We start from the raw sequence: 27,229 nt of genomic DNA on the forward strand, positions 1-27,229 counted from the left end.
CTGGCAGGTGAGTACCATGCCAACCTGTACACAGCCTTCTGTGTGTGGTTTTAGTTATATGCTGGCAGGTGAGCACCATGCCCACCTGTATACAGCCTTCTGTGTGTGTTTTTAGTTATATGCTGGCAGGTGAGCACCATGCCTCCTGTATACAGCCTTCTGCGTGTGTTGGGGACAGAGCCAGAGTCCAGCCTTCAGGTCTAGCTCCTATTTGTTTCTTTGTATTTTTGCTGAAGAGCAAGCTTCTCGAATGCTAGGCGAGTACTATGCTAATGAGCTACCTCCCTAATGCTTCTTTTGCTTATTGACTGTAGGACCTAAGCCCTTAACAATTCAGAGTCCTGGCTCCTTCGTTTGTAACAGGGATAACAAAATGTACTTTGAAGCTATCAAGGGAATCATTCTAAAACGTAACTTCTTTGTATCTGCTCAACACTTTAGTAATGCTTTAGTTTTTGGTTGGTGTTGTTTCCTTACTTTGGATTTTTGAATTAAGTCATGTAGCCGAGGGTGGCCTTAAGCTTCTCTCTCCCAAGTACTAGGGTTATAAGTGAGCACCACTATGCCCAGTTTAAACATCATTATTTCATTTCTTTATGGCTGTGTAAAATTCCATTGTGTGCATGTTGATGCTTTTTGCTTTTCTATCATCTACTTACATACATCTAGGCTGATTCCAATTTCTGCCTACTAAAAATAATGTAGTATTATACTTCTTTTTTCAATGACATTCAAGACAATAACTCAGGATTTGATCCCATGGAGATCTCAAATAGATTTTTTTTTTTTTTTTTTTTTTTTTTTGGTTTTTCGAGACAGGGTTTCTCTGTGTAGCCCGGGCTGTCCTGGAACTCACTCTGTAGACCAGGCTGGCCTCGAACTCAGAAATCCTCCTGCCTCTGCCTCCCAAGTGCTGGGATTAAAGGCGTGCGCCACCACCGCCCGGCTCAAATAGATTTTTTTAATGATCTCTTTTTAAAAATTATTTTTAATTATGTGTATGGGTGTGTGCACAACAGACCCAATGATGAAAGTACCATTCAGCTAAAAACCTCAGCACACAGGCTGTACCACCTGCTAAAACAAAAACCTATGGGCCACACCCACCCAAGTCCACAGTTCTGGGATAGTTTCTAAGTCTCACTTTTTGACTTCTGTAGCTCCACTTCTGGCTAACTGAAATACACAACCCCAGGACATATTTTTTGTGCTTCCAGGCTTACACTGAGAAAGGCTCAGGGTAAACTGGAATCTACACAGTACAGCACAGTATTCTCTGTCTAATGAAGTCTTTATACTAGCTTAAATCCACATCTGAGCAGTCTTCTCCAGTAGATACCCCACAATAGCTTTTAACTAAGCTGTATCTCCAGCTCCTAAACACCTTTTTTTTTTTCTTTAAATTTTCTTTACCCATTTATCTTCAATTTTTTTCATTTGGGGGGGGAGGGGGCCACAAGATTTATTTAGTCTTGGTTATCCTAGAACTCCATATGTAGATCAAGCTGGCTTCAAACTTACAGAGATCATTCAGTCTGTGCCTCCCAAGTGCTGGCTCGGACTGAATGTGTGTTCCACCACGACTAGCCTATTCATTTTGTGGGTTTTGCCCACATAAATATATATATATATATAAACATGTGCCATATCATGCAAATATATATATTTGCATGATATGGCACATGTTTGGTGCCTGTGGAGGTCAAAGAGGGCACTGGATCCCCTGAACTGAAATTAGAGATGGTTGTGAAACACCACCTAAATGCTAAAAATTGAACCCAAGTCCCAAGTCCTCTGAAGGAACTCTGATGTCTCTTAACTTCTAAGCCATCTATCCAGTCACAAATAGATTGTTCCTACCCCAGGTTACGTATATCTAACTTAGGCCAGGTATAGTGCACATGCTTCTATATTGTGTGTGTGTATGTGTATGTGTGTGTGTATGTGTGTGTGTGTGTATCTGTGTGTCTGTGTGGGTTATGTACACATGAGTACCAGGACACCAGAAGTCAAAGATATTGGATCCCCTGGAGCCGGGACTGTGAACTGCCAGCCATGTGTGCTAGCTCTCTATAAGAGCAGTACTTAACCATGAGCTATCTCTTCAGCCTATGCTCATCTTTTTTTTCTTTTAAGATTTATTTATTTATTTTATGTGAGTACACTGTAGTTGTCTTCAGACACACATTGCAGATGGTTCTAAGCCACCATGTGGTTGCTGGGAATTGAACTCAGGACCTTTGGAAAAGCAGTCAGTGCTCTTAACCACTGAACCATCTCTCCAGCTCGCTCATCTTTCAAAGATATTGATAAAAGTGTGGTGTGGTGGCGCACATCTTTAATCCCAGCACTGAGGCTGGGTGCAGCAGCAGATGGAGCTCTGTGAGTTTGAGGCCAGACTGGTCTATACAGTGAGTTCCAGGACAACCAGGACTATGTAGAGAACTTGTCTCAAAAAAACAAAATAAATAAATAAATAAATAAATAAATAAATAAATACTGTTTGTTATTGTGCGCGTGTGTAACAGTGTGTATGCGTGTAAATGAGTGCACATGTGCCACAGAGTGCATGTGGAGGTCAGAGGACAACCTTGGGACTCTATTCTCTTTTTTCATTGTGAGATCCAGGGGTCAAACACAGGTTATCAGGTTTCCAGGACAAGTCGTACCTCTAAGCACTCATCTGTCTGTCACACCGTCCCAGATACTTTGAGGTGAGGCCACACTGTAAAGATGACAGGGTGGACAGCTAGAAGGAGTCTAAGTAAAACACATTCTACTGTTACCTCAGGATTTTGTATGAGTGAAACTTTTATATTATTTAAGCTACTGCTATTCATTTACCACATTTCCTGATATAGTGTATACTACTTACATTTTCATAAGAAGAAGATGACCCTGAACCATTTCCCACTGAGCCATTTTCCCAGCCGACATAACTATTTTTTTTAAGTTCCTCAGGGATTCTCACACAGCCCACAGCCAAGTCTGAGAATCACTGTTTCAGAGAAAAGAAAAAAGAAAAAAAAAAAAAAGCAAAAACCAGCTGGAGAAAGGAACCCCATCTGACTCATCTCTTTGTGTGGGGTCATGTGCTTGGCATGTGTTTGTCAACAGACCAGGAAACCTCAAGGACCTGAAGGCCTTCCCATGTTAGATGACACATACCCAAGGAGCACCACTTACCTCAATAGCATAGCAGAAGTCAGCCCCTGCAGTAACCGCCATCATTGATAAGAGGCCTGTGCCAGTGCCAATGTCAAGAACCAAGGCCTGCTGTCCTTTGTCCTTCACCCTGCTCACAGCTGCCCGGATACCCTGGTAATATTTTATGTTCTACGAAAAAAGAAAAATATCTGTCACGTCATACATTGTAAGTAAGTAAAAAGGTGCTATATATAGGTAGACGCTATGTCCTGTCTAGCCTCTAGATGTCAGCACTTGCCAGCTGAGCTAGACAAGACTCCAAGATCATGAGTCAGCCTCCTGCCCTGTAGTAAGTGATTCTCTCTTTGCCCTATCATCTATTTCTGTTTAGGAATGCTGGAGAGTCTGCAAACCACTGTCCTTTTTAACTGTTAGGTATAGAAAATAGGGAAAGTAAGAGGGTGAATGGCAGGTAGGAGGAGGGAGTAGTACGTCCTTCCTGTAGGAATGAAGTTCTGATCAGTTTCCTGATCAGGCAGCTGCTTCCAGGCCCTCTTCTCCCAGTACCCCAACATACAGCCTTCTGGTGCCTCAGAGCAGCACCAAAACCTAAGCACTAATTCACTGAGAGGTGAAAGCAGGGGCCCACAGACAACCCCCGTCATGCCGCTGCCACTGCAGCAGCCAACTTCTAGAAATCCTGAACATCTGCTTCTGTCAGTCCCAGAGCAGGACTTCCTACCTGCACAACTAAATTTGTTTTATGTGCTCACTGAATACTCTACTAAACCTGGGTCCTCTGGAGTGTTCTCCATCACTGAGCCATCTCTGCAACCCCAATAAATAATTTTAAAAATATTTTTCACATACATTTATTTGTTTATATTGATTTATGTGGGATGGGTAATGTATGTGCACACATTAGGCCACATGTATATATCACAAGGCGATTTGTAAGAGTCGGTTCTCTCCTACCATGTAGGATCTAGGGACTGAACTGAGGTTGTCAGGTTTGAAGACAAGCATTCTTACCTGCAAACCCACTTACAAAAAGTGTTTTTGGTTTGGGGTTGGGTTTTTGTTGTTGCTGGTGGTTGTGTGTTTCTAAGTTTAAGCACTACATGTTGATTTCTTTTTCCACTGCTGGGTATCACTCAGGACCTCATGTATGCTAGGCAAGTATTTTACTGAGCTATATACCAGTCATTAAAATAACAAATGTTGATAAAATGTGAGGAAACGAGAAACATCATACATCAGTAATGGAAACATAAGATGAAACATCCACTTTAAAAAGTTCCAACAATTCTTAAAATGTCAAACATACACTTACAGGGGCTAGAACCATGGCTGGTCAGTTAAGAGCACTTACCACTTTTGTTGAAGACCCGATAACTAGTGTTCACACGGTAGCTCACACAGACTGACTGTTGGGCTGTCATGTAGGAGAATGTGAAGATGAGCTCCAAGTAAGTTGAGCAACAGTTTGCAGTCAAAAGATTAGTGTAATTTGATGACAGATTTTAGGCTCACAAAAAGGGAGAGTGTATTTCTGGCTTGGTTGACTGCATGGAATGTCACTTGGCCAACTTCCCTCTAAAGAAGGACCCTTTCTATATGGGTCATACTAATGTCAGAAAATCTCATAAATGTGATACTACAATAGTAAGATGAGTATGTTACATTATTTGTCAATAACCAATACTGCCTTTTCCCAGTTAGCTCAGCAAACACACTCAGATATTTGATAAAGATTAGCAGATCCTTCAGTACAGTCTATACATTAAAGGTGCTCAAGAACGTCCTTTTAAGGCTAGAGATATGCCCTAGCAGTTAAGAATGCTTGCTGATCCCACACAGGGCAGTTACAATACACCTCCAGCTCCAGAGATACAATACCCTCTTCTGACCTCCAAAATTACCTGCACATAATATGTATCTGCACAGACAACATACACACTAATAAAATAAAATTGCTAGGGTTGATGGTACATGAATTTAATTCAGCATTCAAGAGGCAGAGGCAGATGGGTATGAATTCAAGGCCAACCTAGTCTATACAGTGAGTTCCAGGCCAGCCAATGCAGCACAATGAGACGGTCTAAAAACAAATAAAAACTAAGAATCTTGATATAACATAGAGAACTATAAGAGGTGTTCCTTTACCAGCCGTTGGAACACTATGAGGAAGGTTTAGCTGCATGTGTCATCACTCGGTAAGCCATCGTGGTTCTGTGCTGTGGATGCACTGTGACCATCTGCACCAAGCTCCCAGAGCCATGACAACCCACGCCTGCTACACCACAGCCTCCTAACTATGAACCTTAAGAAGCTTGTATCAGAGTATTTTATCAGGACAGGAACAGTAACTAAGATATCATCAGCATCATTATCAACTTAGTTGACATATGAAACAATGGACTTCGGAGTACAGTGTGGTAGTGTGGACTTGTAATCCCAGCACTGAGGAGCCAAGACCAGGGAACTACCATGAGTATGTAGCCAGCCAGGCTATATAGTGAGTTCATGGCCAGCTTGGGATACATGTTAAGATATTACCTTCTAAAATGGGGGTGGGAAGTTCATTAAAACATTTTCATACATATATGTCTGTGTACCTTGCTCCACAGTTCAAATAAAAGGAGAAAGAAAAACAAAACAACAAATAAGAAAAAGAAAACATGAACTGTAACTCTGCAATGATGGCCAAACGCACTTTACAACACTGTCCTTTGAAACCTCTACAAATATGATGTGATGGACTCAGAATTTTACCTTCTACAGCATACTCTTTTTAAACCAAGCAAGTAAGGTTGACAGGGGCTGTGCATTTTTTTTCCAGATCTCAGATCAATGGCAGAGGCATCATCACCAAACTAATATACAAAGAAAATATATTCCTCCAAAATGACAAAGTATTCTTTTAGTCTTAAAAATGAAAGAAATTTTGGCAATTTCTTTTTGACACATTTTGACAACAGTGACAGTTCTGTTAAGTGAAACAAGTAATAAGCAAGACCCAGAAAGACAAATATTATATGCTGGGACTGATATGTAGAATATACACAAACAGACCTGGAAGTAGAGAATGATGAGGGCTGGAAGCTGAGGGGACACTAGTCAAAGGCCAGAAAGCGTCTGTCACACAGGGTGAGCAAGTTCTCAACACTGTGACTGCAGTCAAATATTAATATAGTACATATTCTATTGAGGGTAGATTTTAAATGCTCTCAGCTTATCACCAAAGAAAAATTGTAAGTATGTAAATGACAGATTGTAAGTAGTTTGATTTAATCACTTTACAATGTGTGTATATGTACATGCACACACACACACACACACACACACACACAGAGTTAAAACATTACATTGTTCCAATAAATATACAAGACATTTAAATGTTAATTGTACTATATATACGGGTAGGTGTACATGTGCCTGCTTTCATGTGTGCCCATGCAGAAGACAGAAACTGGGTGTCTTCCTCTATCAAATTCCATAGTATTTGAGACCAAGTCTCTCGGTGAGCCTCAAGCGACTGGCTCAGGTAGACTGCCTGGCCAGCAAGTCCTTACAGTCTGCCTGCCTCTGCCACCCTGAGGATAGAGACACTGCCATGCCCAGCTTTTACATAGCAACTGGGTATCCAAATTCAGATCCTCATGCTTATGAACCAGTATTTTATCCACTGAGCCATCTACCCAGCCCTGGTCAACTGTCCCTTAATCAAGCTCCAAGGAAGAACAACAGACAGAAGCAGAGCACAGCCTCCTGAAAGGCTTCCTATTATACCACACGTCTCTCAGCATCACTGAACACCCAACTCCTGTGGGAGTCTCTGACCCTATGATCCAAGATTCCAAACACCACAGCAAGATTATGCTTTCCATCAGTCATGATGGTGCACAGCTTTAATCCCAGCATTCGGGAGGCAGGAAAAGGTGGCATCTCTGAACTGGAGGTCAGCATGGCCTACCAGGGCTATACAGTGAGACCCTGTCTTACTTACAGTATGGTTTACTTTACACTTACCCTGTCTTTGTCGTGTAGCATGTCGGCATAGGATGACCTAAAAAGATAAGAAATAAGTAAAGAGACTGTGAGTCAGAAACCTTTGCTCATAAAGACATGCATGAGCTCATCAGGGAGTTCCCACTTATAAGTGCTGTCCTCAATTGGACGGAACAAGTGTCATCCATTTTTAAGTATTTTAATAGCCTGGCATGGTGGCTCAAGCCTGTAATCTCAAGCATTTCAGGACACACTTGAAACTGATTCAAGCTGAGAAAGAGAATAAGTTTAAGGCCAGTATGAATTATATACCAAGTCTTTAAAAAAACAAAACAAACAAACAAAAAAAAAAAACCCTCTTCTTAAAAAAACTAGGCGTTTCAAATATCACTCACCTTTACTCCCAGGGCATGGAAGACAGAAGCAGGTGGATCTCTGTGAGTTTGAGACCAACATGGTCTACATAGTGAGACTTTGTCTCAAATAAATAATCAATCAATAAATAAATAATCAATCAATCTACTTACTTATTTGGGGCAGGGAAAACATTCACCATGGCATATGTGTGAAGGTCCAAACTAAGTTTTGTGGTGCTCTCCTACCATGTGAGTTGTAAAAACTGAACTCACGTCTTAAGGCTTGGCAGCAAGCACCTGTACCCACTGAGCCGTCTTGTCAGCCCCCAAATTTTATTTAGTATGATCAGTTACTGTCATTCTTTGTTATTGCAAAAGGATCATCTTAGAGCAGACGTTCTTCTTGTGTCTATTTACCTGTGTGTGTGTGTGTGTGTGTGTGTGCATCTGGCGGTCAAAGGACATGCACAGGAGTCAGTTCTTTCCTTCCAGTTACATGGGCCCTTGGAATTGAACTCATATTGTCTGTATTGGTGGCAAACACCTTTACCTGGCTGGCCTAGATCACTAGCCCACCACAGATAGCCTGTAATAGTCACCTGTAACCATGAACATCCTGAACTCGACAATGCTAACATGTGACTCAACCTTGAATAACACATGTACACCTTAGAACAAGCCCATACATCCACACCAGTGAGAGGAACTGGGAAAGTGTATGTATGTGTGAGTGTCACCAAGCTCAGAAGTTCACATCACATCAAGGGATAATGAATGGCTAAATACAGTGTGTAAAGGGAGGGAAGTCATATGTGTATTTACTGTTTCCCATCTTACAGTTCTTCCTGTGCTTACTTTCTTCCCCCAAGCCGGGGTTGCCACTCAGAGTACTTACCTGCCTCCTCAGAATCCTCACTTCAGTCTCTATGTCCCACTGTACTGGTTTTTGTCTGTCTTGTTTTTGAGACAGAGTCTCAACTGCATAGCCCCGGCTGGCCTGGAACTTGATACACAAAGCAGGCTGTCCTTGAACACAGGGAAAGCCACCTGTCCCTGCCTCCCCAAGTGCTGACATTAAAGACATGCTACCACAGCCTGGACTGCTTAGTTTCAACCATCAACTTGATAGAACCTAGAAGCACCTGAAAAGGAAGTCAGTCTGAATGAGGAATTCTCTAGACCAGCTTGGCCCGTGGGTAGTTCTGTAAGGCAGGTCTTGCCACAATTAGAATCATCTGAGTAGCCACATCTGAAAATTTTTCCTGATTGCCTTGGATGAGGTGGCATCTTCTGGCAGCAGCCAGATGAAAAAGGGTGTTTCAGAAGGAAGTAACTACTAGTCTTTGAGGTTGGGTGTCTCGAAAGTTACTTGTCCCAGAACAGCTGTCACTACTGAGGGTCCATGACCAGTAGTTACTTAGTCCACAAGGTGGGGTGCCTCAGTAGTCCCAATCTGACACCTGAAGCCCTGTAAGTCCTTGGAGAGTGGCTGGTTCCTGTTCTCACTTGAAGGCTTGGAAACACTGGTTCTGCTGTTAGAGAAGGAAGCAGCAGCAACAGAGCAAACCGACTCACTGGCAAGCAGGACAGACAGCCAAGCAAAGACAGCGAGGACACTAGTTTCTGAAACACCATCCCACCTCATCCAAGGCAACCAGAAAAATTCTTTAGGTGTAGCTACTCAGGTGATTCTGTGACGAGTTAACACTAATCAGCCATAATAATACACAGCCACACCATTGGCAGCTAATAGTCTACAGCTAGTTTTCATCAGTTTACACTTCCTGCTTCTGCTTGCAAAAATAAGCAACACATTTCACCTTGTTTCTGACACAGGTGTAATTATACACTTGCCCTTTTCATGTGATATACTGTGAAGATCACTCCACCAGTGGAGAATGAAATGAAAATAAAGAACATTTCTGTTTTCCCAGCTGCACTGCATTCCCCTAGATTTGCCTTAGGTTTGCCTACCAATGCTAATGGACATATATACTATTTTCAATGTTTTGATATTTCTGAAGGAGAATAAAACCAACCAAGCTAAGAATAAAGAAAAATGCATTTATTTGGTTCTAATTAGGATTGCAACTTAAGATAAATTCACACTGATGAAAACGTGCTCCCTACCCATTTTATATGTTGTGTGAACATTCATGTGTATGGGGGTACACAAGTACATGTTTGTAAAAGCATGTAAAAGATGAAAGGAAATCTCCAATCATCCCCTTAAATACTATCTATTTCCTTTGAGTCAGGGCCTCTCACTGGCCTAGAGTTCACCAACTGGACTAGACTGGCTGACCAGCAAGCCCCAGGGATTCTCCTGTCTCCACTTCTCCAGTGCTGAGATTACAAATAGCTGTCACCACACACACTTTTTGTTTTGTTTTCCTTCGGTTTTTGGAAGCAGGATTTCTCTGTGTAGCCCTGGCTGTCCTGAAATTCACACTGGAGCTAACCTAAAACTCTAAGATCTGCCTGCCTCTGACTCTCAAGTGCTGAGATTAAAGCTGTGAACCACCATCACTTGGCTTATATTTGTGTAGCCCAGATGGCCTCGAACTCTTGATTCTCCTGCCTCCACCCCCTCTTTAGCTATTCCTACCAGCTTTTGATAACACAGCTGGCTTGTTCTGTTTTTAATGTCGATTCCAGGGGCTCGAGAGGTGACTTGGCAGTTAAAGAGTACTTGCTGCTCTTGAAAAGGACCTGGGTTTGATTCCTAGCACCTATATGGTGGTTTACAAACCATCTGTAATTCTGGTTCCAGGAAATCTGATGACCTCTTCTGGCCCTGGTAGACACCAGGCACATGCAGACATGCAGGTAAAACATGCACACACATATTAATAAATTCAAAGGGGTGGGGTCATGCAGGGCAGGTGTCACAAGCCTTTAATCCCAGTACTTGGTAGGGAGAACAAAGTGGATCACTGAGGTCAAGGCCAGTCTGGTCAACACAGTGAATTCCATGACAGCCAGTGCTAAAGACTCCACCTCAAAAAAACAAAACCCAGGACATTCTAGAAACTGAACTAAGGTCCTATAACCCTTTTACCAACAGAGCTGTGTCTCCATCAGTCCTTTTAAAAAAAGATTTTACGTGCTAGAGAGATGGCTCAGCAGTTAAGAGAACTGGCTGTACTTCTAGAGGACCAGGGTTCGATTCTGAGCACCCAGTGTGGCTCACAACTGTCTAACTCTAGTAGCAGGAAGTTCTAACACACCCTCTTCTGTCTCAAAAACAGCCAATAATAAATAAATAGATAAAAATCCAAAAAAATATTTTATTTTTAATCATACATGTATGAGTATGCCTGTGAGTACAAGCACTCAGAGTCCAGAAGGGGCATCAGATCTTCCGGAGCTAGTTACCAGAGGTTGAGCTGCCCACTGTCTTACGTGCAGAACCATCTCTCAGGTCTACTCACGGCTCACCACTGCACTGCCAGAGCTCACCCTCATCATCCCTGTGCACTGCTGCAGCTAATGGGTATCAGTCTAAACTTCCCTTCTCTTTCCATCCTAACTTTCCTTCTGGCTCTACCTCACACCGCTTGGCTAATCCCATTTTCTACATCCCATAACCTCTTCCACTAAGATGCTACAGCTTCTTCTCTCAATTTCACCTTTACCTAACTCGGCAAATTCTGTGTCTGCACACTCAGGCTTCTTTCTACCTCGAGCATCACAGGAGTATCCAAACCATGACGCCTTCTCCTCTCGGGAGGGCATCCAGCCAGCCAGTCATCTGACCAGGAGAAATGTGGGTGCTTCTAGAACTTTCCCCTCTTGCTGCATACAGGGGGTTACCAAACTCCCACTCCTCCAAGCCCCTCTTCCTCTCTCCCCTCTACTGCCTCAACGTTAGGACTGCAGGAACCACTCACTGTCCTTTCTCCAAGTCACTTCCCTCGCTGCTCTTAGCAAGTGTTCTGTTCTCCTAGCATCTCAACTGCTCAGAAAACAAATCTCCACAATCTTCTTCAAAACTAAATTAACATCCATGAGCCCTATACACCTGTAGCCGGCTGACAAGCAACCCTTGGTACCTGGCAATTTCCTGGTGGTAATCGTAGTGTTCATCCTCCTCCAGCCACTCCAGGGATCCTGTGGTTGGATTGGCACGACCACAGAAGACCTTCATGCTGCCAAGTGGTTCCTCAACGTTTGCACAGAAATGTGGGCTTGTCAATTTAACTTCTTAGGAATAGATCTCGATATCAGAAGCCTAATCACTTATAACGCCTAGGATAGAGACAAAGAACAAGAAAACAAAGAGGAAAAAAAATCAAGAAACAGACAAAAATGTCAACGTTACTTAAAATTTTTTTTATTAATGATAATATAGACCGTCAGCCTCAGCTCTGGAAGGCAGAGACAGGCAGATTTCTGTTTAAGTTCAAAGTCAACATGGTCTAGATAGCAAGTTCTAGGCCAGCAAGAACTACATAGTGACAGCCAATCTCAAAATAAAAATTAGTCAGTATTTTAATATTTCTAGCAAGAGTACTTTCATTTTGTATACAGGATATACCATCAAAAACTATAATAAAAGCCAGTGTGGTAGCTCATGTCTACAATCTCAGCACTTAGGAAGCCGAGGCAGAAGGATCTGAAGTTTGATGCCTGACTGGGCTATGCTGTGAGACCTCGTCATAAAACAAGAACAAAATACGACAATGTGTTGGTGTATATAGCACAAGAAAAGCAGAGGCAGGAGGATCTCTATGAGTTCCATGCCCATCACATCTACACAATGAGATCCTGTCTTAGGAAAAAATAAAGGGGGTGGGGTGATCCTACAGTAAATATATAATGCTGTTTGGAAGTTTTGACACTTTTCCGAAATTCCAACATAATTAAAAGGGCCCCCCCTACAAGTTCATCGAGGTCCAGCCCTCAAGTGAAGGCATGTGAGAAGGCAGGGTAAGCCAAGCAATGAGCTAACATTAAACGTAAAAATGCAGAAGTGGTTATTCCTCGACATATTAAGGACACTTACTTATCTGTGATGTCGCTAGGGTTTAACTAAAAATACACTTAAAAATGCACTGAGGGTCACTCCAGGGTTTTCATCAAAAGCATGTCTACCTAGGGTACACACACTTATGGCACTGCGCCGGGCAAGTGTTGTGAACTGAATGGTTTCCAACTACCGAGAACACCGACTGAGAAAGGCATCCCGAATCAGAACCGCCTGAACGGTTCCGGGACCGAACCGTTCCCGGTTGGGTTGGAGGAGCTGCATACAACTGAGGTCCGGGTTTGAGTGGCTGGGGCGAGGCTCCTAGCGCAACCCCTGCGCCTCAGACCCTACTCTGCGCTCGGCAACAGTCTGAGAAAGAACAATCACCCACGCGGACTGTTGGGGCAGACCTGTTCAAGGTGCTTCAACAACTCCACGTGGACTCTGGAGAAGTCCAGAAGATAAGTACACCGGAAACCCGAATATTCCCACGCCAGAGCCCTATGCCAGAGCCCTAAAAAAGAGGTCCAGGTTGCACCCAGGACCAGCCACGGCCCTACCTCCCAGCACGCCCAACAGCTCACCCGCTGTGGGAAGCGCTCCACTCGCCGCCGATCCCGCGGCCATTTTGGCTCACCCACTGGGGGCGGGGCGTCGGGGCGTAGAGTGACGTCCCACGAGGCACGGCCCTCTGCGGAACTAGATGTATATCCCGTCGCACCCCGCGCCTTCCCACAGTACTCCGCGATTGCGGCTATGGAGGCCGGCAGGACTGCAGTGTTGCGCGTGAAGCGGAAGCGCAACGCGGAGCCCGCAGAGGCTCTCGTGCTGGCCTGTAAACGCCTCCGGAGCGACGAGGTCGAGTCGTCTGCTCAGGAGACGCCAGAGCGTCAGGAGACAGCGGAGGAGAGAAATGTCTTCCAGTTGGTTGCTACGGTGCGATCCCAGGTATGAGAAGGGGGATGGACTCTTTGTGGATGCGATCTTTGAACGCTGCCCACATCCAAACAATTGCTGAGGCAGTCGTCCTTTTCCTGTCGCCCCTCAGGAGGAGCCAATCCAGCAGCTTGTACGGGCTGCCCTGCGCCCGTCCCGGAGTAGCCACCTGCGTATCCTCCGCGATCTTCGTGCTTCGGTGCGCGAGGTCCGTAAAGAGGGCCGCTACAGGGTAGTCTCCAGCCACCGATCCTCGGGAACCTCTAACAGTTTGGAGCCTCAGTGTGAGTCAGAAGCTGTCGGGGACGCAGACTTCGAGTTGTTGGACCTGATCCGCGAGGAGGAAGACCCAGAGGCTGCTACCACAGACTGCAAGGTGAGTACTGTATATGTCTGCTCTGCTCCCAAAGGCAGTTATTAGAACATACACGCTGTAAGCTTAAGAATGGATGATCCACCCTAAAGGTTGACCTGATTTTACCTGTTTGATTTTTGTTGTTGTTTTTGTTTTGTTGAGATAGTTTTGCTGTGTAGCTCAGGTTGGCATAGTACCAGCTTTGTAGCCCAAGCAGGCCTCTGACAGTGGTCCTCCTGCTTCAGTCGCCCCAGTGCTGAGATTACAGGCATGTACCACCCACACCCCCTCGTGATTGGTTTTCTTTCTTTCTCTTTTTGTGTTGTAATACACACCTTCCTTCCCAGCATTTGGGAGGCAGTGCCAGGTGAATCTCTGAGTTTCCAGGCCAAAAAAGACTACATAGTGAGACCTTGTCTCAAAAAAAAAAAAAAAGTTTGGGTGTGATTGATCAGGCCTTTAATACTCAAAATAATCATACTCCCAAGACTTAACCTAGATAAGCAATTCAATAAAAGTAAAGAACTATGGCAGTAACAAAAGATACTGTTGCTTTCTTGTTACTGTGCTAGATACTTTGCTAAGTATGTTTGGGCTTTGCAATGCCTAGGGAGTGTGGCTAGTCTTTGCTACTTTGTGGGTTCTTCCCCCTACCCTTGACCCTTTCCCCTTCCCCCCATATCACTAGATAAGAAAGGAAAAAGAATAAAAGGGAGAGATATGATAGGGATCTCTGAATCTAATTTCTTGTTTCTTCTTTGCTTATAGCTGGTGTTTGCCACTTGTGAGTTATTTTTTTTTTCTCACCCTTTATCCCCTCGCAGCCCCCCCCCCCTTCACCTCCTATTACTAGATGGAGAGAAGATAGAGGAGAGAGAGAGATCTCTGGATCTAATTTCTTTCTTTTTATTTATTGTTTGAGTAGGACTACTAACAATCCGCAACCAACCTCCCTGAAGATGGGGACCTAGCATTTATATATACCCACTGACAGAATTCCAAATGTCACACAATCGCAGAAACTATCTGCAGCTGGCAAAACTCACCTCTGCTAGGGCATGAGGCAAATCATTGTCAGCTGCTTTGGACAGCGCAAAGCAGCCCCACATCCCCACACCTTTTTTTTTTTTTTTTTTTTTTTTTCGTTTTTTTTTTTTTTTGGTTTTTCGAGACAGGGTTTCTCTGTGTAGTCCTGGCTGTCCTGGAACTCACTCTGTAGACCAGGCTGCCCTCAAACTCAGAAATCCACCTGCCTCTGCCTCCCAAGTGCTGGGATTAAAGGCGTGTGCCACCACTGCCCGGCTTGTTTTGATTTTTTTGAGACTATATAGACCAGACTAGCCTTGAACTCAGCAGAGATCTGCCTGCTTCTGCCTAAAGTACTGATTAAAGGCTTGCACCAGTGCACCTCCAACTGATTTGTGTGCTTAAAGTTGTGTTGGTGATTAAATATTACATAAGCTGATGCAACTAGAGTTTTCTTATGAGGTGGTCCATGAAAAACAAGCATAGTACACTTTGGGAAGAATTTAGAATAATGGTTCTAAGCCTTCCTAATGCTGTGACCCTTTAATACAGTTCCTCTTGTGGTGATGTCCAGCCATAAAATTACTTTGCTACTTTATAACTGTAATTTTGCTACTGTTATGACCTGTACATATCTGATATGCAGGATATCTGATATGCAACACCCCTCCCTCCAAAGGGGTCACTACCCATGGGGTTGAGAACAGCTAATTTAGAAGCAGAACAGCTGGGAAAGTAAGAAGGCACCAGGTAAAACTACAGTCTCTGCATTCCATAGGTTACAGGTAACTAAGCTTTACAGAAATCTACTATTTCAGGTACTTTGCATGGATTTATTTTTCCTAGGAAAGATAATTTGAACCTATAGTCAGTGGACCACAGCACGTTCCTTCCCTTGGTTGATTGACATGTAGCCCTCAGATAGTGTTAAGTATTGGTGCTTTTCAGAGTCATTTATGTTTTTAATTGGAATGATGGTGGTGAAGTTGGATAACGGCTTGTTTTCTCCAAGGTTATCACCATTTTTCAAATGCAGAAATGAAATATTGTGATACTGCTAAGTATTAGTTCAAGAACTGGGTATGCACAGGGCTCTAGACATGGTTCAGCAGTTTACTTGCTGTTTCACCGTGAAGATTCCCAGCACCCACATAAGGCACCTTAAAACTGATTGTCACTCCACTCCAAATGGAGTACAGTCGACACCTTTGATAACATTGAAGATTGGCAACATGTGAAACACATGTGTCTAACAATGGAAAATGGTCTGTATAATATAACTGAAAATCTGGGTAAGCATGTATGCAAATATTAAAAATAGTTTTCCTGAGGGCTGGCAAGATTGTTCAGCAGGTAAAGGTAAAACCTGAGTTCAGCCCCCTAGGATTCCCATGTGCACTGTGCCGTGTACATCATGTAGGTGGTGATGTCCAGCCATAAAATTATTTTGGAAAGGAAACTATTTTACTTTTTTTTCTGATTAGACCAGGCTGGCCTTAAACTCCAAGAAATCTGACTGCCTCTGCCACTCGAGTGCTGGGATTAAAGGTGTGTGCAGCTATGCCCTGCTGGAAAGTGCTTCCAAGCTTGTTTAGTTTCTTTTGTAGCCGTAGACCACTTGCTCAGGCAATGGTACAGACCTGTCTACTCAATCCCTTTTTGAGATCCTCTTCACTGGTGACTCGATGCTATGTCAGGTTGACAGTTACAGTTAACTAGAACACACAAATAATTGTAACTTTTTGAAATTAATTTTTCTACAAAGTATAGTGGCTCAAAGCCTATAATCTCAGCACTGAGGAAACTGAGGTAGGATGTCCATGAGTTTGAGGCAAGTCTGGGCTACATACGAAGTCCAGGCTAGTAACAGAAGTTATAAAAGCAATGTCTGTTCATGAAAAAACACAGTAACCTAAAAGTAAACTAGGAGTTTTAAGCTTTATCAGTGATAAAGCTTTTTATGCAGTTTACATAGGCCCTCAATTCCAGTCTCAGAACTGGAGAGAAAAAAAAATCACTCCATTTACCTACAACCCAAAAGTAAGTAGACTGAAGCTGGTTAATTTGCTAAGAATATAAAACTGATTGGCAGTTGTGTTAGTCTTAGAAACTTATTGGTTATTTAATTTGCTGGACTGGAGAGTTTGCTGACAGATTAAAAAGCACTGAGTTCTCTTTGCAGAGGACCTGAGCAATTCCCAGCACCCACATGGCAGCTCACAACCATCTGTAACTCGAGTCCCAGGGAATCTAGCACTTTCTTCTGGCTTCTGAGGACAGCATACATACAGATGGTGTGTATCCATACATATAGGCAAAACACTCATATAAGCAAAAGAAAAAAAAGCTTGAAGGAGCAAAGCTTGTACTAAACTTGTTTTCACTAATTCCTTGGTGGCTTTAGAGCAATGTGACAGCATCAGTCTCTCTGTGTGCTTTAGTCGTGAAACATTCCTACTTTTGTATGGCTGCTAGTTGCACCTGTGTAGCTTTCTGTAATGAACTTGTTGAGGAGGAGCCATCTGTAGCATTTCCCTGCACTTTCACACTGACCTGTGCTATCAGAGTGCCTTTAGAAGCTGGAAAACATCTTAACCTGGGCCGGGTTCTGGAACCTTTGTTTTCAAGCACTTCTTTCTAGCATAGAGATTATAGGTGAGTTTTTTATTACATGTAGGATATCAGTCAGTCAGGTTAAGCCAGATGACATATTTTAACAGGTTTTTACCAGGAAACCTATATGGGTACATGGATTCCAAAGGAAGAACATAATAGCAAAGAGTGCTCAGAGACCTGTAGAAGCAGGTAGAAGGAAACAAGTGTGTGAGGATAAGAATCTTGAATATTACTTGCAATCCCAGTATTTAGGAGGTAGAGGCATAGAAAAATCTGGGAGTTCAAAACCTGTCTGGTCAATATAACAAGTTCCTGGGGCCAGCCAGGGCTACATAGAGTAAAACACTGTCTCAAAACAGCCTTCATTTACCCAATCGTTTTTGGTTTTTCGAGACAGGGTTTCTCTGTATAGCCCTGGCTGTCCTGGAACTCACTTTGTAGACCAGGCTGGCCTCGAACTCAGAAATCCGCCTGCCTCTGCCTCCCAAGTGCTGGGATTGAAGGTGTGCGCCACCACTGCCCAGCTATTACCCAATCTTTAAAATCCTTAGAGTCCTCATTTGTGACTTAATCTCTGTCATCTGGTTTCTTTGTAGACATCTGATCCAGATGTGATCCTCTGCAATTCTGTAGAGTTGATCCGTGAGAGGCTGACTGTATCCGAGGATGTATCCCAAGTAGAACACCAGGAGGAACCAAAGCACAGTGATGACTATGTCTATGACATTTACTATATGGAGATGGCCTCTCCAGGGTGGATCGAGAACATCCTGTCTGTGCAGCCCTACAGCCAGGAGTGGGAGCTGGTAAGGGGGTCCAAGAGGAAAAGGGGATAGTGAGTGAGGTACTACTTACTTCCTAGACCCCACTCCTGTTTTTAAATTTCAAAATCAATTTTATTTAGTGTGTATGCATGGTGCATGTGTGGATAATTTGTTTGTTTGTATCACGTGAACTCCTGGGATGCAATTTAGGTCATCAGGTTTGGTGGCAAGCACGTTTAACCACTAAGTCATCTTACTGTCCTTTTTGGGGGGGTAAGGGGGAGAGATGGGATCTCATATAGCCCATTGAGTGTCTTCCTTGATGCAGGGTCTCTCACTGAAACTAGAGCTTGCCAATTACAACTAATCTAATGACAGCTTACTCCAGGGATCCTGTCTCTACCGCCCATTTGCTTCGATCTCAGGCAGGCTACCCAGCCGACCCAGCTTTTAAATGGCTTCCGGATATCTGAACTGCTACTTAAGCTTGTATAGCCCTTTTTATTTTTGTAAAAGGATATCACAGTGTAGTCCAAGCAGGCCTTATATGTCGCCCAAGCTTTTAACTCGTGGCAATCTGAATTTCCTCAGCTTCCCCAATATTGGGATTATAAGCATGTACCGTTACACCTAGCTATAGACTCCTCTCTTGATAAACATTTTTCTAGTTCTTGTTTTTGCTTGGAAGGAAAACTCTATTCTAAATCCTTTGTAGAAACCCTAGTTCAATACAGCAAATATGTTGGACTACTTACTCTGAAAGTTTTGATCACAACCTTGAGACAATAAAACCAGACATGAGTAAGAACAAAAAACTTTATGGAGGTTTTGCCTACATGAATATCTGCACATCACTTGCATGCTGGTGCCAAGAGGCCAGAAGAGAGTTACATCTTCTGGCAGTGGAGTTTACAGATAATTGTAAGCCAACGTGAAGGTGTTAGGAATTCAACCCAGGTCCTCTTAAAACATTAAGTGCTCTAACCACTGAGTCATCTCTCTAACCCCCACAAAAACATGCTAAATTTCAAGAAAAGCCAGGCATGCTGGCATACACTTTTAATCCCAGCACTTAAGAAGCAGAGCCAGGTGGGTCTCTATAAAACCATCCTGATTTACACATAGCAAGTTCCTTGCTGGCCAGGGCTACATAGTAAGTCCCTGTCTCAGAAAAAAGGGAAGAAAATTTTCCTTAATGTCCCGACTCCATAAATGTTGAGGTCCCCCCCCCCCCAGTTTATGTGTATGTATGAGTGAGTCTATGTATCTGTCTGCCTAAGTGGGTTTGCATGTGTCTGTGGGTGCCCTTGGAGGCCACTGTTAACTAGTGCGGATAGGCACCACCTTAGACCACCACGATGTGATCTCTACTCCTCCTTTCCTCTACCACATACCCTGAAGTTTTTGGTCCTAACCTTTGGCATTATCCACAGTTGTAAAACCCTCTCCCACCTGGCCATTCATGAATGCTACTTCACAGTCATTCCCCTCTAATGGCATTGGGATATGGTATCTGTAGCTAGACTATTGATCTGGGCCTAAGATTACCTAGTCTTGCTCTTGCTCTCTTGATCCCTCTGTCCCCTCACCCCTTCTCTCTACATGCTCATGGCCGGCCTCTACTTCTCAACTTTCTCCCTCTCTCTGCCTCTACTGCCCTCTTAACTCTGCTCCCCATGCCCTGAATAAGAACTTTATTCTATACTAAATAAAAAAGATTACCTAGTCTCTCGTATAGCAGAGTCAAACTCTTCCTTGTCTGCCTTTTTACATGGTACCTTTACTTGACTCTCCCCAAGATGGCATTGCCAATAGCGTCCCATAAGAGCATAACTTATAGAGTTTGGACTTAAACTCATGTTTATGTTGAGATGTTCAGGTGAATGATGCTGAGCAGCCAGAAGATATTTATGAAGATGAAGATGATGAAAACAGTGAAAATAATTGGCGCAATGAGTACCCAGATGAAGAAAGCAGTGACAGAGATGAAGATTCCAGAGGTGAGTAGCACCCGGATGGTGTGGGACTGGTAGGAGTCACGATCGAGGTGAAGGTATGATGAATTGATGGGGCTGCCTGCATATGGGTGGCTCCCCTCTCTACAGGGGAACTGCTAGGGAACGTATTAACTGAGTTGGAGAAACGGCACTGTTTCTGGAGAAACTGGCTGTTCTTACAAACGATGTGGGTTCTGTTTCTAGTACTGACGTGGCAGCTCACACCCATCCTTAATTCCACTCAATTCCAGGTAACCTGACTCCCTCTTCGGACCTCTGTGGGTACCAGAGGTATACATGTGCTCATACATACATTCAAGGAAAACACTAATACATTTAAAAAATAAGTAAGAAAATTGCATATGGTTTAATCCCACCATTTGGGAGGCAGAAGCAGATGGTATCTGAGCTCAAGGACAGCCTGGTCTAAAATGAGAGTTCCAGAACACCCAGGGATACACAAAGAAACCCTTTCTCAAAAAACAAACAAAAGGTCTTAACATTATAAGCCAGCAAGGTCTGGCAACGTGAGTTGGTAGAATCTTCTCCGTAAAAGGAAAACCAAGGTCTATAAGTTGTCATCTGACCGCTACACATAACACGTACATATAAATTAATTTTAAAAAAGAGATAAAGTATTTACATGGCTCTAGTAGGACATACCTGTCATCCCAGCACTTGCTGAGGTGGCAGAGCAGTGAGGTCTAGACAAATCTTCAAAGAAAGTGGGGGGAAGGAGATGATTTAAAAACAAAACAGTGGTGGCGCACGCCTTTAATCCCAGCATTTGGGAGGCAGAGGCAGGCGGATTTCTGAGTTCGAGGCCAGCCTGGTCTACAGAGTGAGTTCCAGGACAGCCAGGGCTACACAGAGAAACCCTGTCTCGAAAAAACAAAACAAAACAAAACAAAAAAAGATCTGGGCTGAAGAGATGGCTCTCATCAGTTAAGAGCACTGACTGTTCTTCCAGAGGTCCTGAGTTCAATTCCCAGCAACCACATGGTGGCTCACAACTCTCTAATGGAATCCAATGCCCTCCTCTGGTGTGTCTGAAGGCAGCAACAGTATACAATATGCTTACCTAAACCAAATAAATCTTTTTTAAAAAAGGTTTCTGACCCTTGATCATTTGGCTGCTAAGCCTGATGACCCAAGTTTGATTCTCCAACACCCACATAATAGGAGGCAAGAGCTGACTGTTGGAAGTTGTCTAAGTTCTTTATCATAATTTTCTGTATGAGCAAGTATGTTATAATGGAAAAATACAATCTTTTATCTCCTTGTAGGCTCTGATGAATACAACAGCCTCAGCGAGGAGGAAAGAAGCTGCAGGCGACCAGTGTGGAGCAAATACCCTTTGGATGTACAAAAGGAATTTGGCTATGACAGTTCCCATGATCTGGATTCAGACTGATGGCCTGCTGGAATTTGTGAGATTCTTCCACAGGCCTTTAAGACTCTGACTACAGAGTTGTCATCTTAGAATTCCTAACTGAACGTGTGGAAAGAAAAACTTTACCCCAGCACAGTGAGGACTTCCATTTATAAGTGACAAGTGAAGCCAAGCATGCTGGGTCATGTCTATAATTCCAGCACTGGAGAGTTTGGGAGCCAAGAAGAGCACTGAGCATGCAAGGCCAGCCTTTAGGCTGCACAATAAGTTCTAGGCCAGCCTGGGCATTTAAAAAAAAAAAAAAGAAGTGATCTTGCAATCTGGAAAATAAAATGATGTAAAACCTCCAGCCCTGGTGGTTTTTGTCATTTTACTTTTATGCTCAGGCCTAAAGGAGCTGGCAGGAGGAGGAAGTACCTGCCTCCCAGTGAAGCCTATTCCCTTTGACTGGAGATGATCTCTGCAAGGACAACAGTGGCTCCCCTGCCTTGAGCTCTGGGAGGTCCGGTCTTCCCCCATACCCCTTTAGACTCTGATAATGGTTGTAAAGACTGCTATCACCTTTTGGCAGTAGTACCAACAAGGAACAGTACATATGAATGTGATACTCTTTAATAAAAACTTATTTTACACAGAAGCAAGCAATTCTTTTTGAAATCTAATTGTTTTAGGTGTTTTCCTCATAGAAAAAGGAGAGGTTAGTGAGATACATGTTCAGAATTAACTTTACACTCACTCAAGCCATTACAGTTGTCCCTCATTCTGTGGTTCCAGGACTACCAAAAACCACCATGTGTCCAAGTCCCTTACATAAGATGACACAGTATTCAGATTATAAAAATCTAATGTAAACACTAAATTGTTATACCACAACTCTTTGGGGAATGAGGAGAGTCCATGTTTAGAATACATACATTTCCCCAAAATACATTTCTTTATATCTACAATTAGATTAGTAAATGCAGGGCTCACAATCACAGGAGGCCAACTGTATCATCAATAGGACACTGTCACCAGAACTCAGCATTCATTTCCCCTTGTTTTCTAAAATCTCAGCTGCCTTAGCCCTAGATGTATTATTGTCCAATAAAGAACATCCACAGCATGTTCTGTGTATGCACAGTGCAGCCGTGTGGCTATTGAGCACTTAAAATAGGAGGGCAACTGAGAAACCTCAAGGAATTTTGATTAGAAGGCAGGGGGTGAGACAAGGCTTCCCAAATTAAAAGGGATCCACCTACCTCTACCTCCTTAGTGCTGGAATTAAAGGCATGAGCCACCACAGCCAGTATTGAGAGAGGTTTTTGTTTTTTTAATATAAGTTGCAATCTTGCCTTAAACTTCCAAGTGCTGGTATAACACATGGATACTTACCAAATTGGCTAGATTTTCATTTTAACTTAGCTACATGTGACTAGTTACTGTAGGAGACACTAAGTGTAGGGAAGTAACACTCAACATTCAATTCAGCTAATACCCTCTTTTCCTGCGATGGATGCATGGGAAAGTAACACAGATGCCTTCTTCCTAGTACTTACAAGTTCATAAGCCTCTCTACACACCTACAAGGAGTTATTAAGCTTGTCAAAGTGATCGAATTTGTATATTCAAGTGGTTATTGGAACTAATCAAACCAACAAAACTATCTCACTCTGAGTATCAACAAACAATTCAGTGTTTTGAGCAATAGACAGCAATGTGATATCCAGCACTAGTCATCTTGATCTGTAGGCATACAAACAGGACTGAAATTCTATTTGCCACTACAGTGTGCTCACTGTTATGCTAACATTAAAGGACTGACAACTTCACAGGCTGTACCCACTACAAAAGGGGAACAAACTGTACCACTATAAGTGGGATTAGCACACCAGGAGGTGGATTCAAAAGACCTGGTGGGAAGAATTCCACTATCAAGCTTAAATGCTGTAGAGGTCTGGCTTCTTTCCCACAGAAAGGGTTCCTGGGGGAAGCTGTGTTCAGCTCAGAAAGAAAAAATCAGTCAAGTGTTAAGGAGAACATGGCTCATTTAGCAAGTATTAGAGCACCTTCAGTGTGAGGTCCCTTTCCCTTCTTCCAGAAACCACTGGAGGGCAGCAAATTCCTAGGATTAGCTGGTTAAGGGCCAAAGACCTCTAAAACCAGGGTCATAACTTGCTTAAAACCTTTGCTCTAGCAGAGCCTTGGAATGGATGCCAGCTTAGCTCAGATATGGATCATATTTGTACGGTCTAGGCAAGTCAGTCTTTACACAAAACTCCTTATCAGACAGGATTCCCAACCCATGACAGTAGGAATGTCACCCTCTCACAGATGCATGCCCAGAACCAATGGCAACTGTGACCATACTCCCCTAAGTCTTTATTGAGCAAGCATATATCCAAGGTTACTCCTGTGCATCTAGGGCCAGTTTGGTACTGGGAGACTGCCTCATAGTTACTATCTGTATTTTTCACAAACTCTAAAGCTTAAAGAAAAAATGTCCACAAGGAATGCCAAGACAGCAGAGCAGGTTCTTCCATGTCCAAGATGGCAGTGTCTAAGGGCATCAAGATAGTTGTATAATCTAGTGTAGACATACTGCTCTCAAAGATCCAAGCCCGTTGTTTTGGCTTTAACTGGCAGCCTAGTCTGATCATCAGAATTTGCTGTTTCTCCCCTTTACCAGGAGCCAGGTTGAGGTTGAAGCTGTTTTCTTTTACAGTCTTCATCAATCTTCACAGGAAGAAAACAGTAGATGCACAAGTACCAAGCATTTTCTGAGACTTCAATCTCACCAGCCCTTGGGCAAGAGAAGGCAAGCAGGTATACCTTCCCATGACCCTAGATGGTTCAGAGTGTAAACAAAGCTTGGTGCTTTCAGAAAGTTAATGACCACGTCCAGCAGAGTGGGCTTTTGTGAGTCCATACATAGGAAATCTCACACAAGCTCTTAACGATAACAAACTATTTGATGACTTGAATCCAGGAGTCCAATGACAACTGATGAATCAGATATCTACCTGAATTTTGCATAACACCATATGCAGAACATTCCAGGCCTCCAGCAATTCATACCAGAAATCCAAAGATTTATTTTATATCAAGAAGAACAAAGATCTACAGTCTTAACAAAACAAAGGATTGTCCTTCAAAATAGCAGTATTACCAGACTTCTGACTCATGAAGTTGCTCATCTGTCCTTGCTGGATCTGAGGCAAATGATAACATGTGACTTATCTATATATTAAAGTATAACAGGTATATGATGAGACAAGATCTTGGCTGATCTTTCCAGAGTGGCTACCTGGAAATTATGTAACCTACGTTAGCCTCAAATTCAAACTCCTTACGCATCACCATGCCAAGTGTTCAGGTTACAGATGTGTGCCACTAGGCCAGCTAAGATACTTTTTCCAAACACAATTCACTTATTGCATCCTGTAGACAAATGATCACTAATGGTTTGTTACAACTGATGTCCTGGATTAAATATCAATAAATAATGAAATACAGGAGTTGAAATTTGGTGACAGTTGTGGCTTGTCCAGGTAGTAGATGCTCCACTCGGCTGGAGTAGTGAGGTTTTCTTTCGGCCCTGTTTCAAGGGCTCCACAGCACCATGGATTCAACTAGGAAGGGCACAATCAAGTAGCCCAGGCAAATTCCTTTATGAGCCAGAAACTCACCTCCTTGCCTAAGGATCCTGACAATACTGCTAATATGATTGAAGCAAAGTCAGACAGGCAGCACCTCCTCAAGGAGATGGATAGTCTATACGCAGTGAGATCCCAAAGATACCCCAACATTCGGATCCACAAATTAGAGGACTTTCATGCCTAGATCCTCAACAGTCTTCTTCCCATCAAGCTTACTGTTGGCTTGAGCGTGACATTCCAGGGAGGGAGTGTTGATCCTCTTGTGGAATTCAGGAAAGGAGGCACACATTGATCCCATGTGAGTTAAATAACACCTACCCAGCAAACAAAACAGGGAATACAACGCTCTCCTCAAGGAAGAATTTTGAGCCACAGGAAGAAATGGTAGCATTTCAGACCTCTAAACATCAAGTCAGACTTGGTCAGAGGAAAACTTCCCATGAAGGAGCCCCACTGTAGACTCCTGGTTTAAACTACAAATAGCTGTGAATCAAGAGCCAGAGCTGTCAATCTAATATTCCTTCAGGGCTGCATCTACTCATCAGAAGTAAAACTAATCAGTCCCCTGCCCCAACCTCCCCTCCCATTGAAGTCCCCCATCTTCAGGCTGGCCTGATCGGTATCTTCCCATAGCTTACCAATGAGAGCATTGGCCCTGAGCCCCCTTACAGAATGTAGGCCAAGAGGCTCCTTTAATCCAGAAGGTTTAGGGAACTGGTCTTTGGTGGCTGTGGTCACAGCCTTATGGGCTTCAGGGAATGTCATCTCTGGCTTCTAGTCAGTTTTCCTCTCAACATTTTTCTCTTCAGCTACATCTAGCTCAGTCAAGACGCAAAAGCAAAGCTTCTGGGTTACTCTGGTGACAGTAGCTAAATGAAAACAAGAAGCACAGGATTTAGCAAACATACTCAGCTACAGTTACAATCTCAATGCCAGAAGGCTGAAAGGATATCAGACTCCTTCCCACCTGTCCCTTAGGCACACAAAGCCTACAGCCAACAAGCCTCTCCATTCCACACCCAGCCTTTTCTTCTCAGATGTGATGGTACACACCTGTAATCCTAGCACTTGAGAGGTAAAGGCAGGATGAAGAGTTCAGGTCATCCTCAGCTACACAGTGAGTCCAAGATTAGCCTGAGTTACATAAAACTCTGTCTCAAAAAATACAAGAAACCCAAGAACACTAAAAAACAAATAGTGCTTTAGCCCTACAATAGAACGCAAAAAAAAGTATGATGGGACACCAGGTTTTATACCTTTGCCATAAGTAAGGTGAAGAGTTGGTAGCCTCTGCTTATCCCTGAGCATAAGCACTCAGCCACAAACAACGGGGGCAAATGGGAGCAAAGAGACACTCACCCAGAATATTCCTAATGAAGAGTGGCCTCCGGGACTCTGGTAGGTAAACACCCATGAAGTAGACAGGGACCCCAGAGAGGGCAATCCCAATGCCAATGAGGGAATTGATGGTGTCACTGAAGAGGGGTACGGCCACCAGAAACAAGGAGCATATGCAGAACACGATGGGAAAAAAGAGGCTCAGCTGAAACAGAGGAGAGTGAGATTTAGTGAGGTGGGATGATAGATCACAGCTCAATCAAAGGCACCTTAAGAAGAGGACCTAGGGCTGGAGAGACGGCCCTTCCAGAGGACTCAAGTTCAATTCCCAGCACCCACAGCAGCTCACAACTGTCTGTAAATCCAGTTCCGGAGGATCTGCCATCCTCGCACAGACAGCATGAGCTGTCCATGTTGAGCTCTCTTGGCCACATAGTTAGTTCCAAGCTAATCTGGACTACATGAGGCCCTATCTTGATGATGATAAAGAAAAAGGAAAAGTAGGAAGAGAAGGAGGAAGAAGAGGAGGAGGAGGAGGAGGAGAAGAAAAAGAAGGAGGAGGAGGAAGAGGAAGAAGAGGAGGAGAAGGAAGAAGAAGAAGAGGAGGAGGGGGGGAGGAGGAGGAGGAAAAGAAAGAAAGAAAGAAAGAAAGAAAGAAAGAAAGAAAGAAAGAAAGAAAG

General features: G+C 43.4%; 3 protein-coding genes across 10 annotated transcripts in view; 1 reads left to right on the forward strand and 2 right to left on the reverse strand.

The window, feature by feature from the left end:
- The window catches only part of Prmt7 (protein arginine methyltransferase 7), a 47,350-nt gene extending 34,202 nt beyond the window's left edge, over positions 1–13,148 (reverse strand). Inside the window, exons 1-4 of one of the 3 annotated variants that reach the window (XM_028768512.1) lie at positions 13,071–13,148; positions 11,570–11,765; positions 7,180–7,216; positions 3,187–3,336 (exon numbers count right to left, since the gene is read on the reverse strand). In XM_028768512.1, coding sequence (XP_028624345.1) covers positions 3,187–3,336; positions 7,180–7,216; positions 11,570–11,664 — 282 coding nt within the window. In that variant the 5' untranslated portion in view covers positions 11,665–11,765; positions 13,071–13,148. Of the gene's footprint in view, positions 1–3,186; positions 3,337–7,179; positions 7,217–11,569; positions 11,766–12,896; positions 12,968–13,046 lie in introns of those variants that run through there. The other 2 variants (XM_028768513.1, XM_028768514.1) reach the window with 2 other exon arrangements.
- Positions 13,149–13,242: 94 nt separating this feature from the next.
- Positions 13,243–22,210, forward strand: Slc7a6os (solute carrier family 7 member 6 opposite strand). Its single transcript, XM_028768511.1, has 5 exons — positions 13,243–13,434; positions 13,535–13,798; positions 18,016–18,225; positions 20,063–20,183; positions 21,467–22,210. Exons 1-5 carry the CDS (start codon positions 13,243–13,245, stop codon positions 21,592–21,594), a joined length of 915 nt encoding a protein of 304 aa, XP_028624344.1. The 3' UTR covers positions 21,595–22,210.
- The window catches only part of Slc7a6 (solute carrier family 7 member 6), a 36,059-nt gene continuing 30,999 nt past the window's right edge, over positions 22,170–27,229 (reverse strand). For 5 of the 6 annotated variants that reach the window (XM_028768506.1, XM_028768509.1, XM_028768505.1 and 2 more), the window contains 2 exons: positions 26,571–26,754; positions 22,170–26,080 (listed from right to left, as the gene is read on the reverse strand). In XM_028768506.1, coding sequence (XP_028624339.1) covers positions 25,986–26,080; positions 26,571–26,754 — 279 coding nt within the window. In that variant the 3' untranslated portion in view covers positions 22,170–25,985. The remainder of the gene's footprint in view (positions 26,081–26,570; positions 26,755–27,229) is intronic. The other variant, XR_003711555.1, reaches the window with a different exon arrangement.

This window comes from Grammomys surdaster, unplaced genomic scaffold, assembly GCF_004785775.1.
Source record: "Grammomys surdaster isolate TR1022 unplaced genomic scaffold, NIH_TR_1.0 187, whole genome shotgun sequence".
Classification (NCBI taxonomy): domain Eukaryota; kingdom Metazoa; phylum Chordata; class Mammalia; order Rodentia; family Muridae; genus Grammomys; species Grammomys surdaster.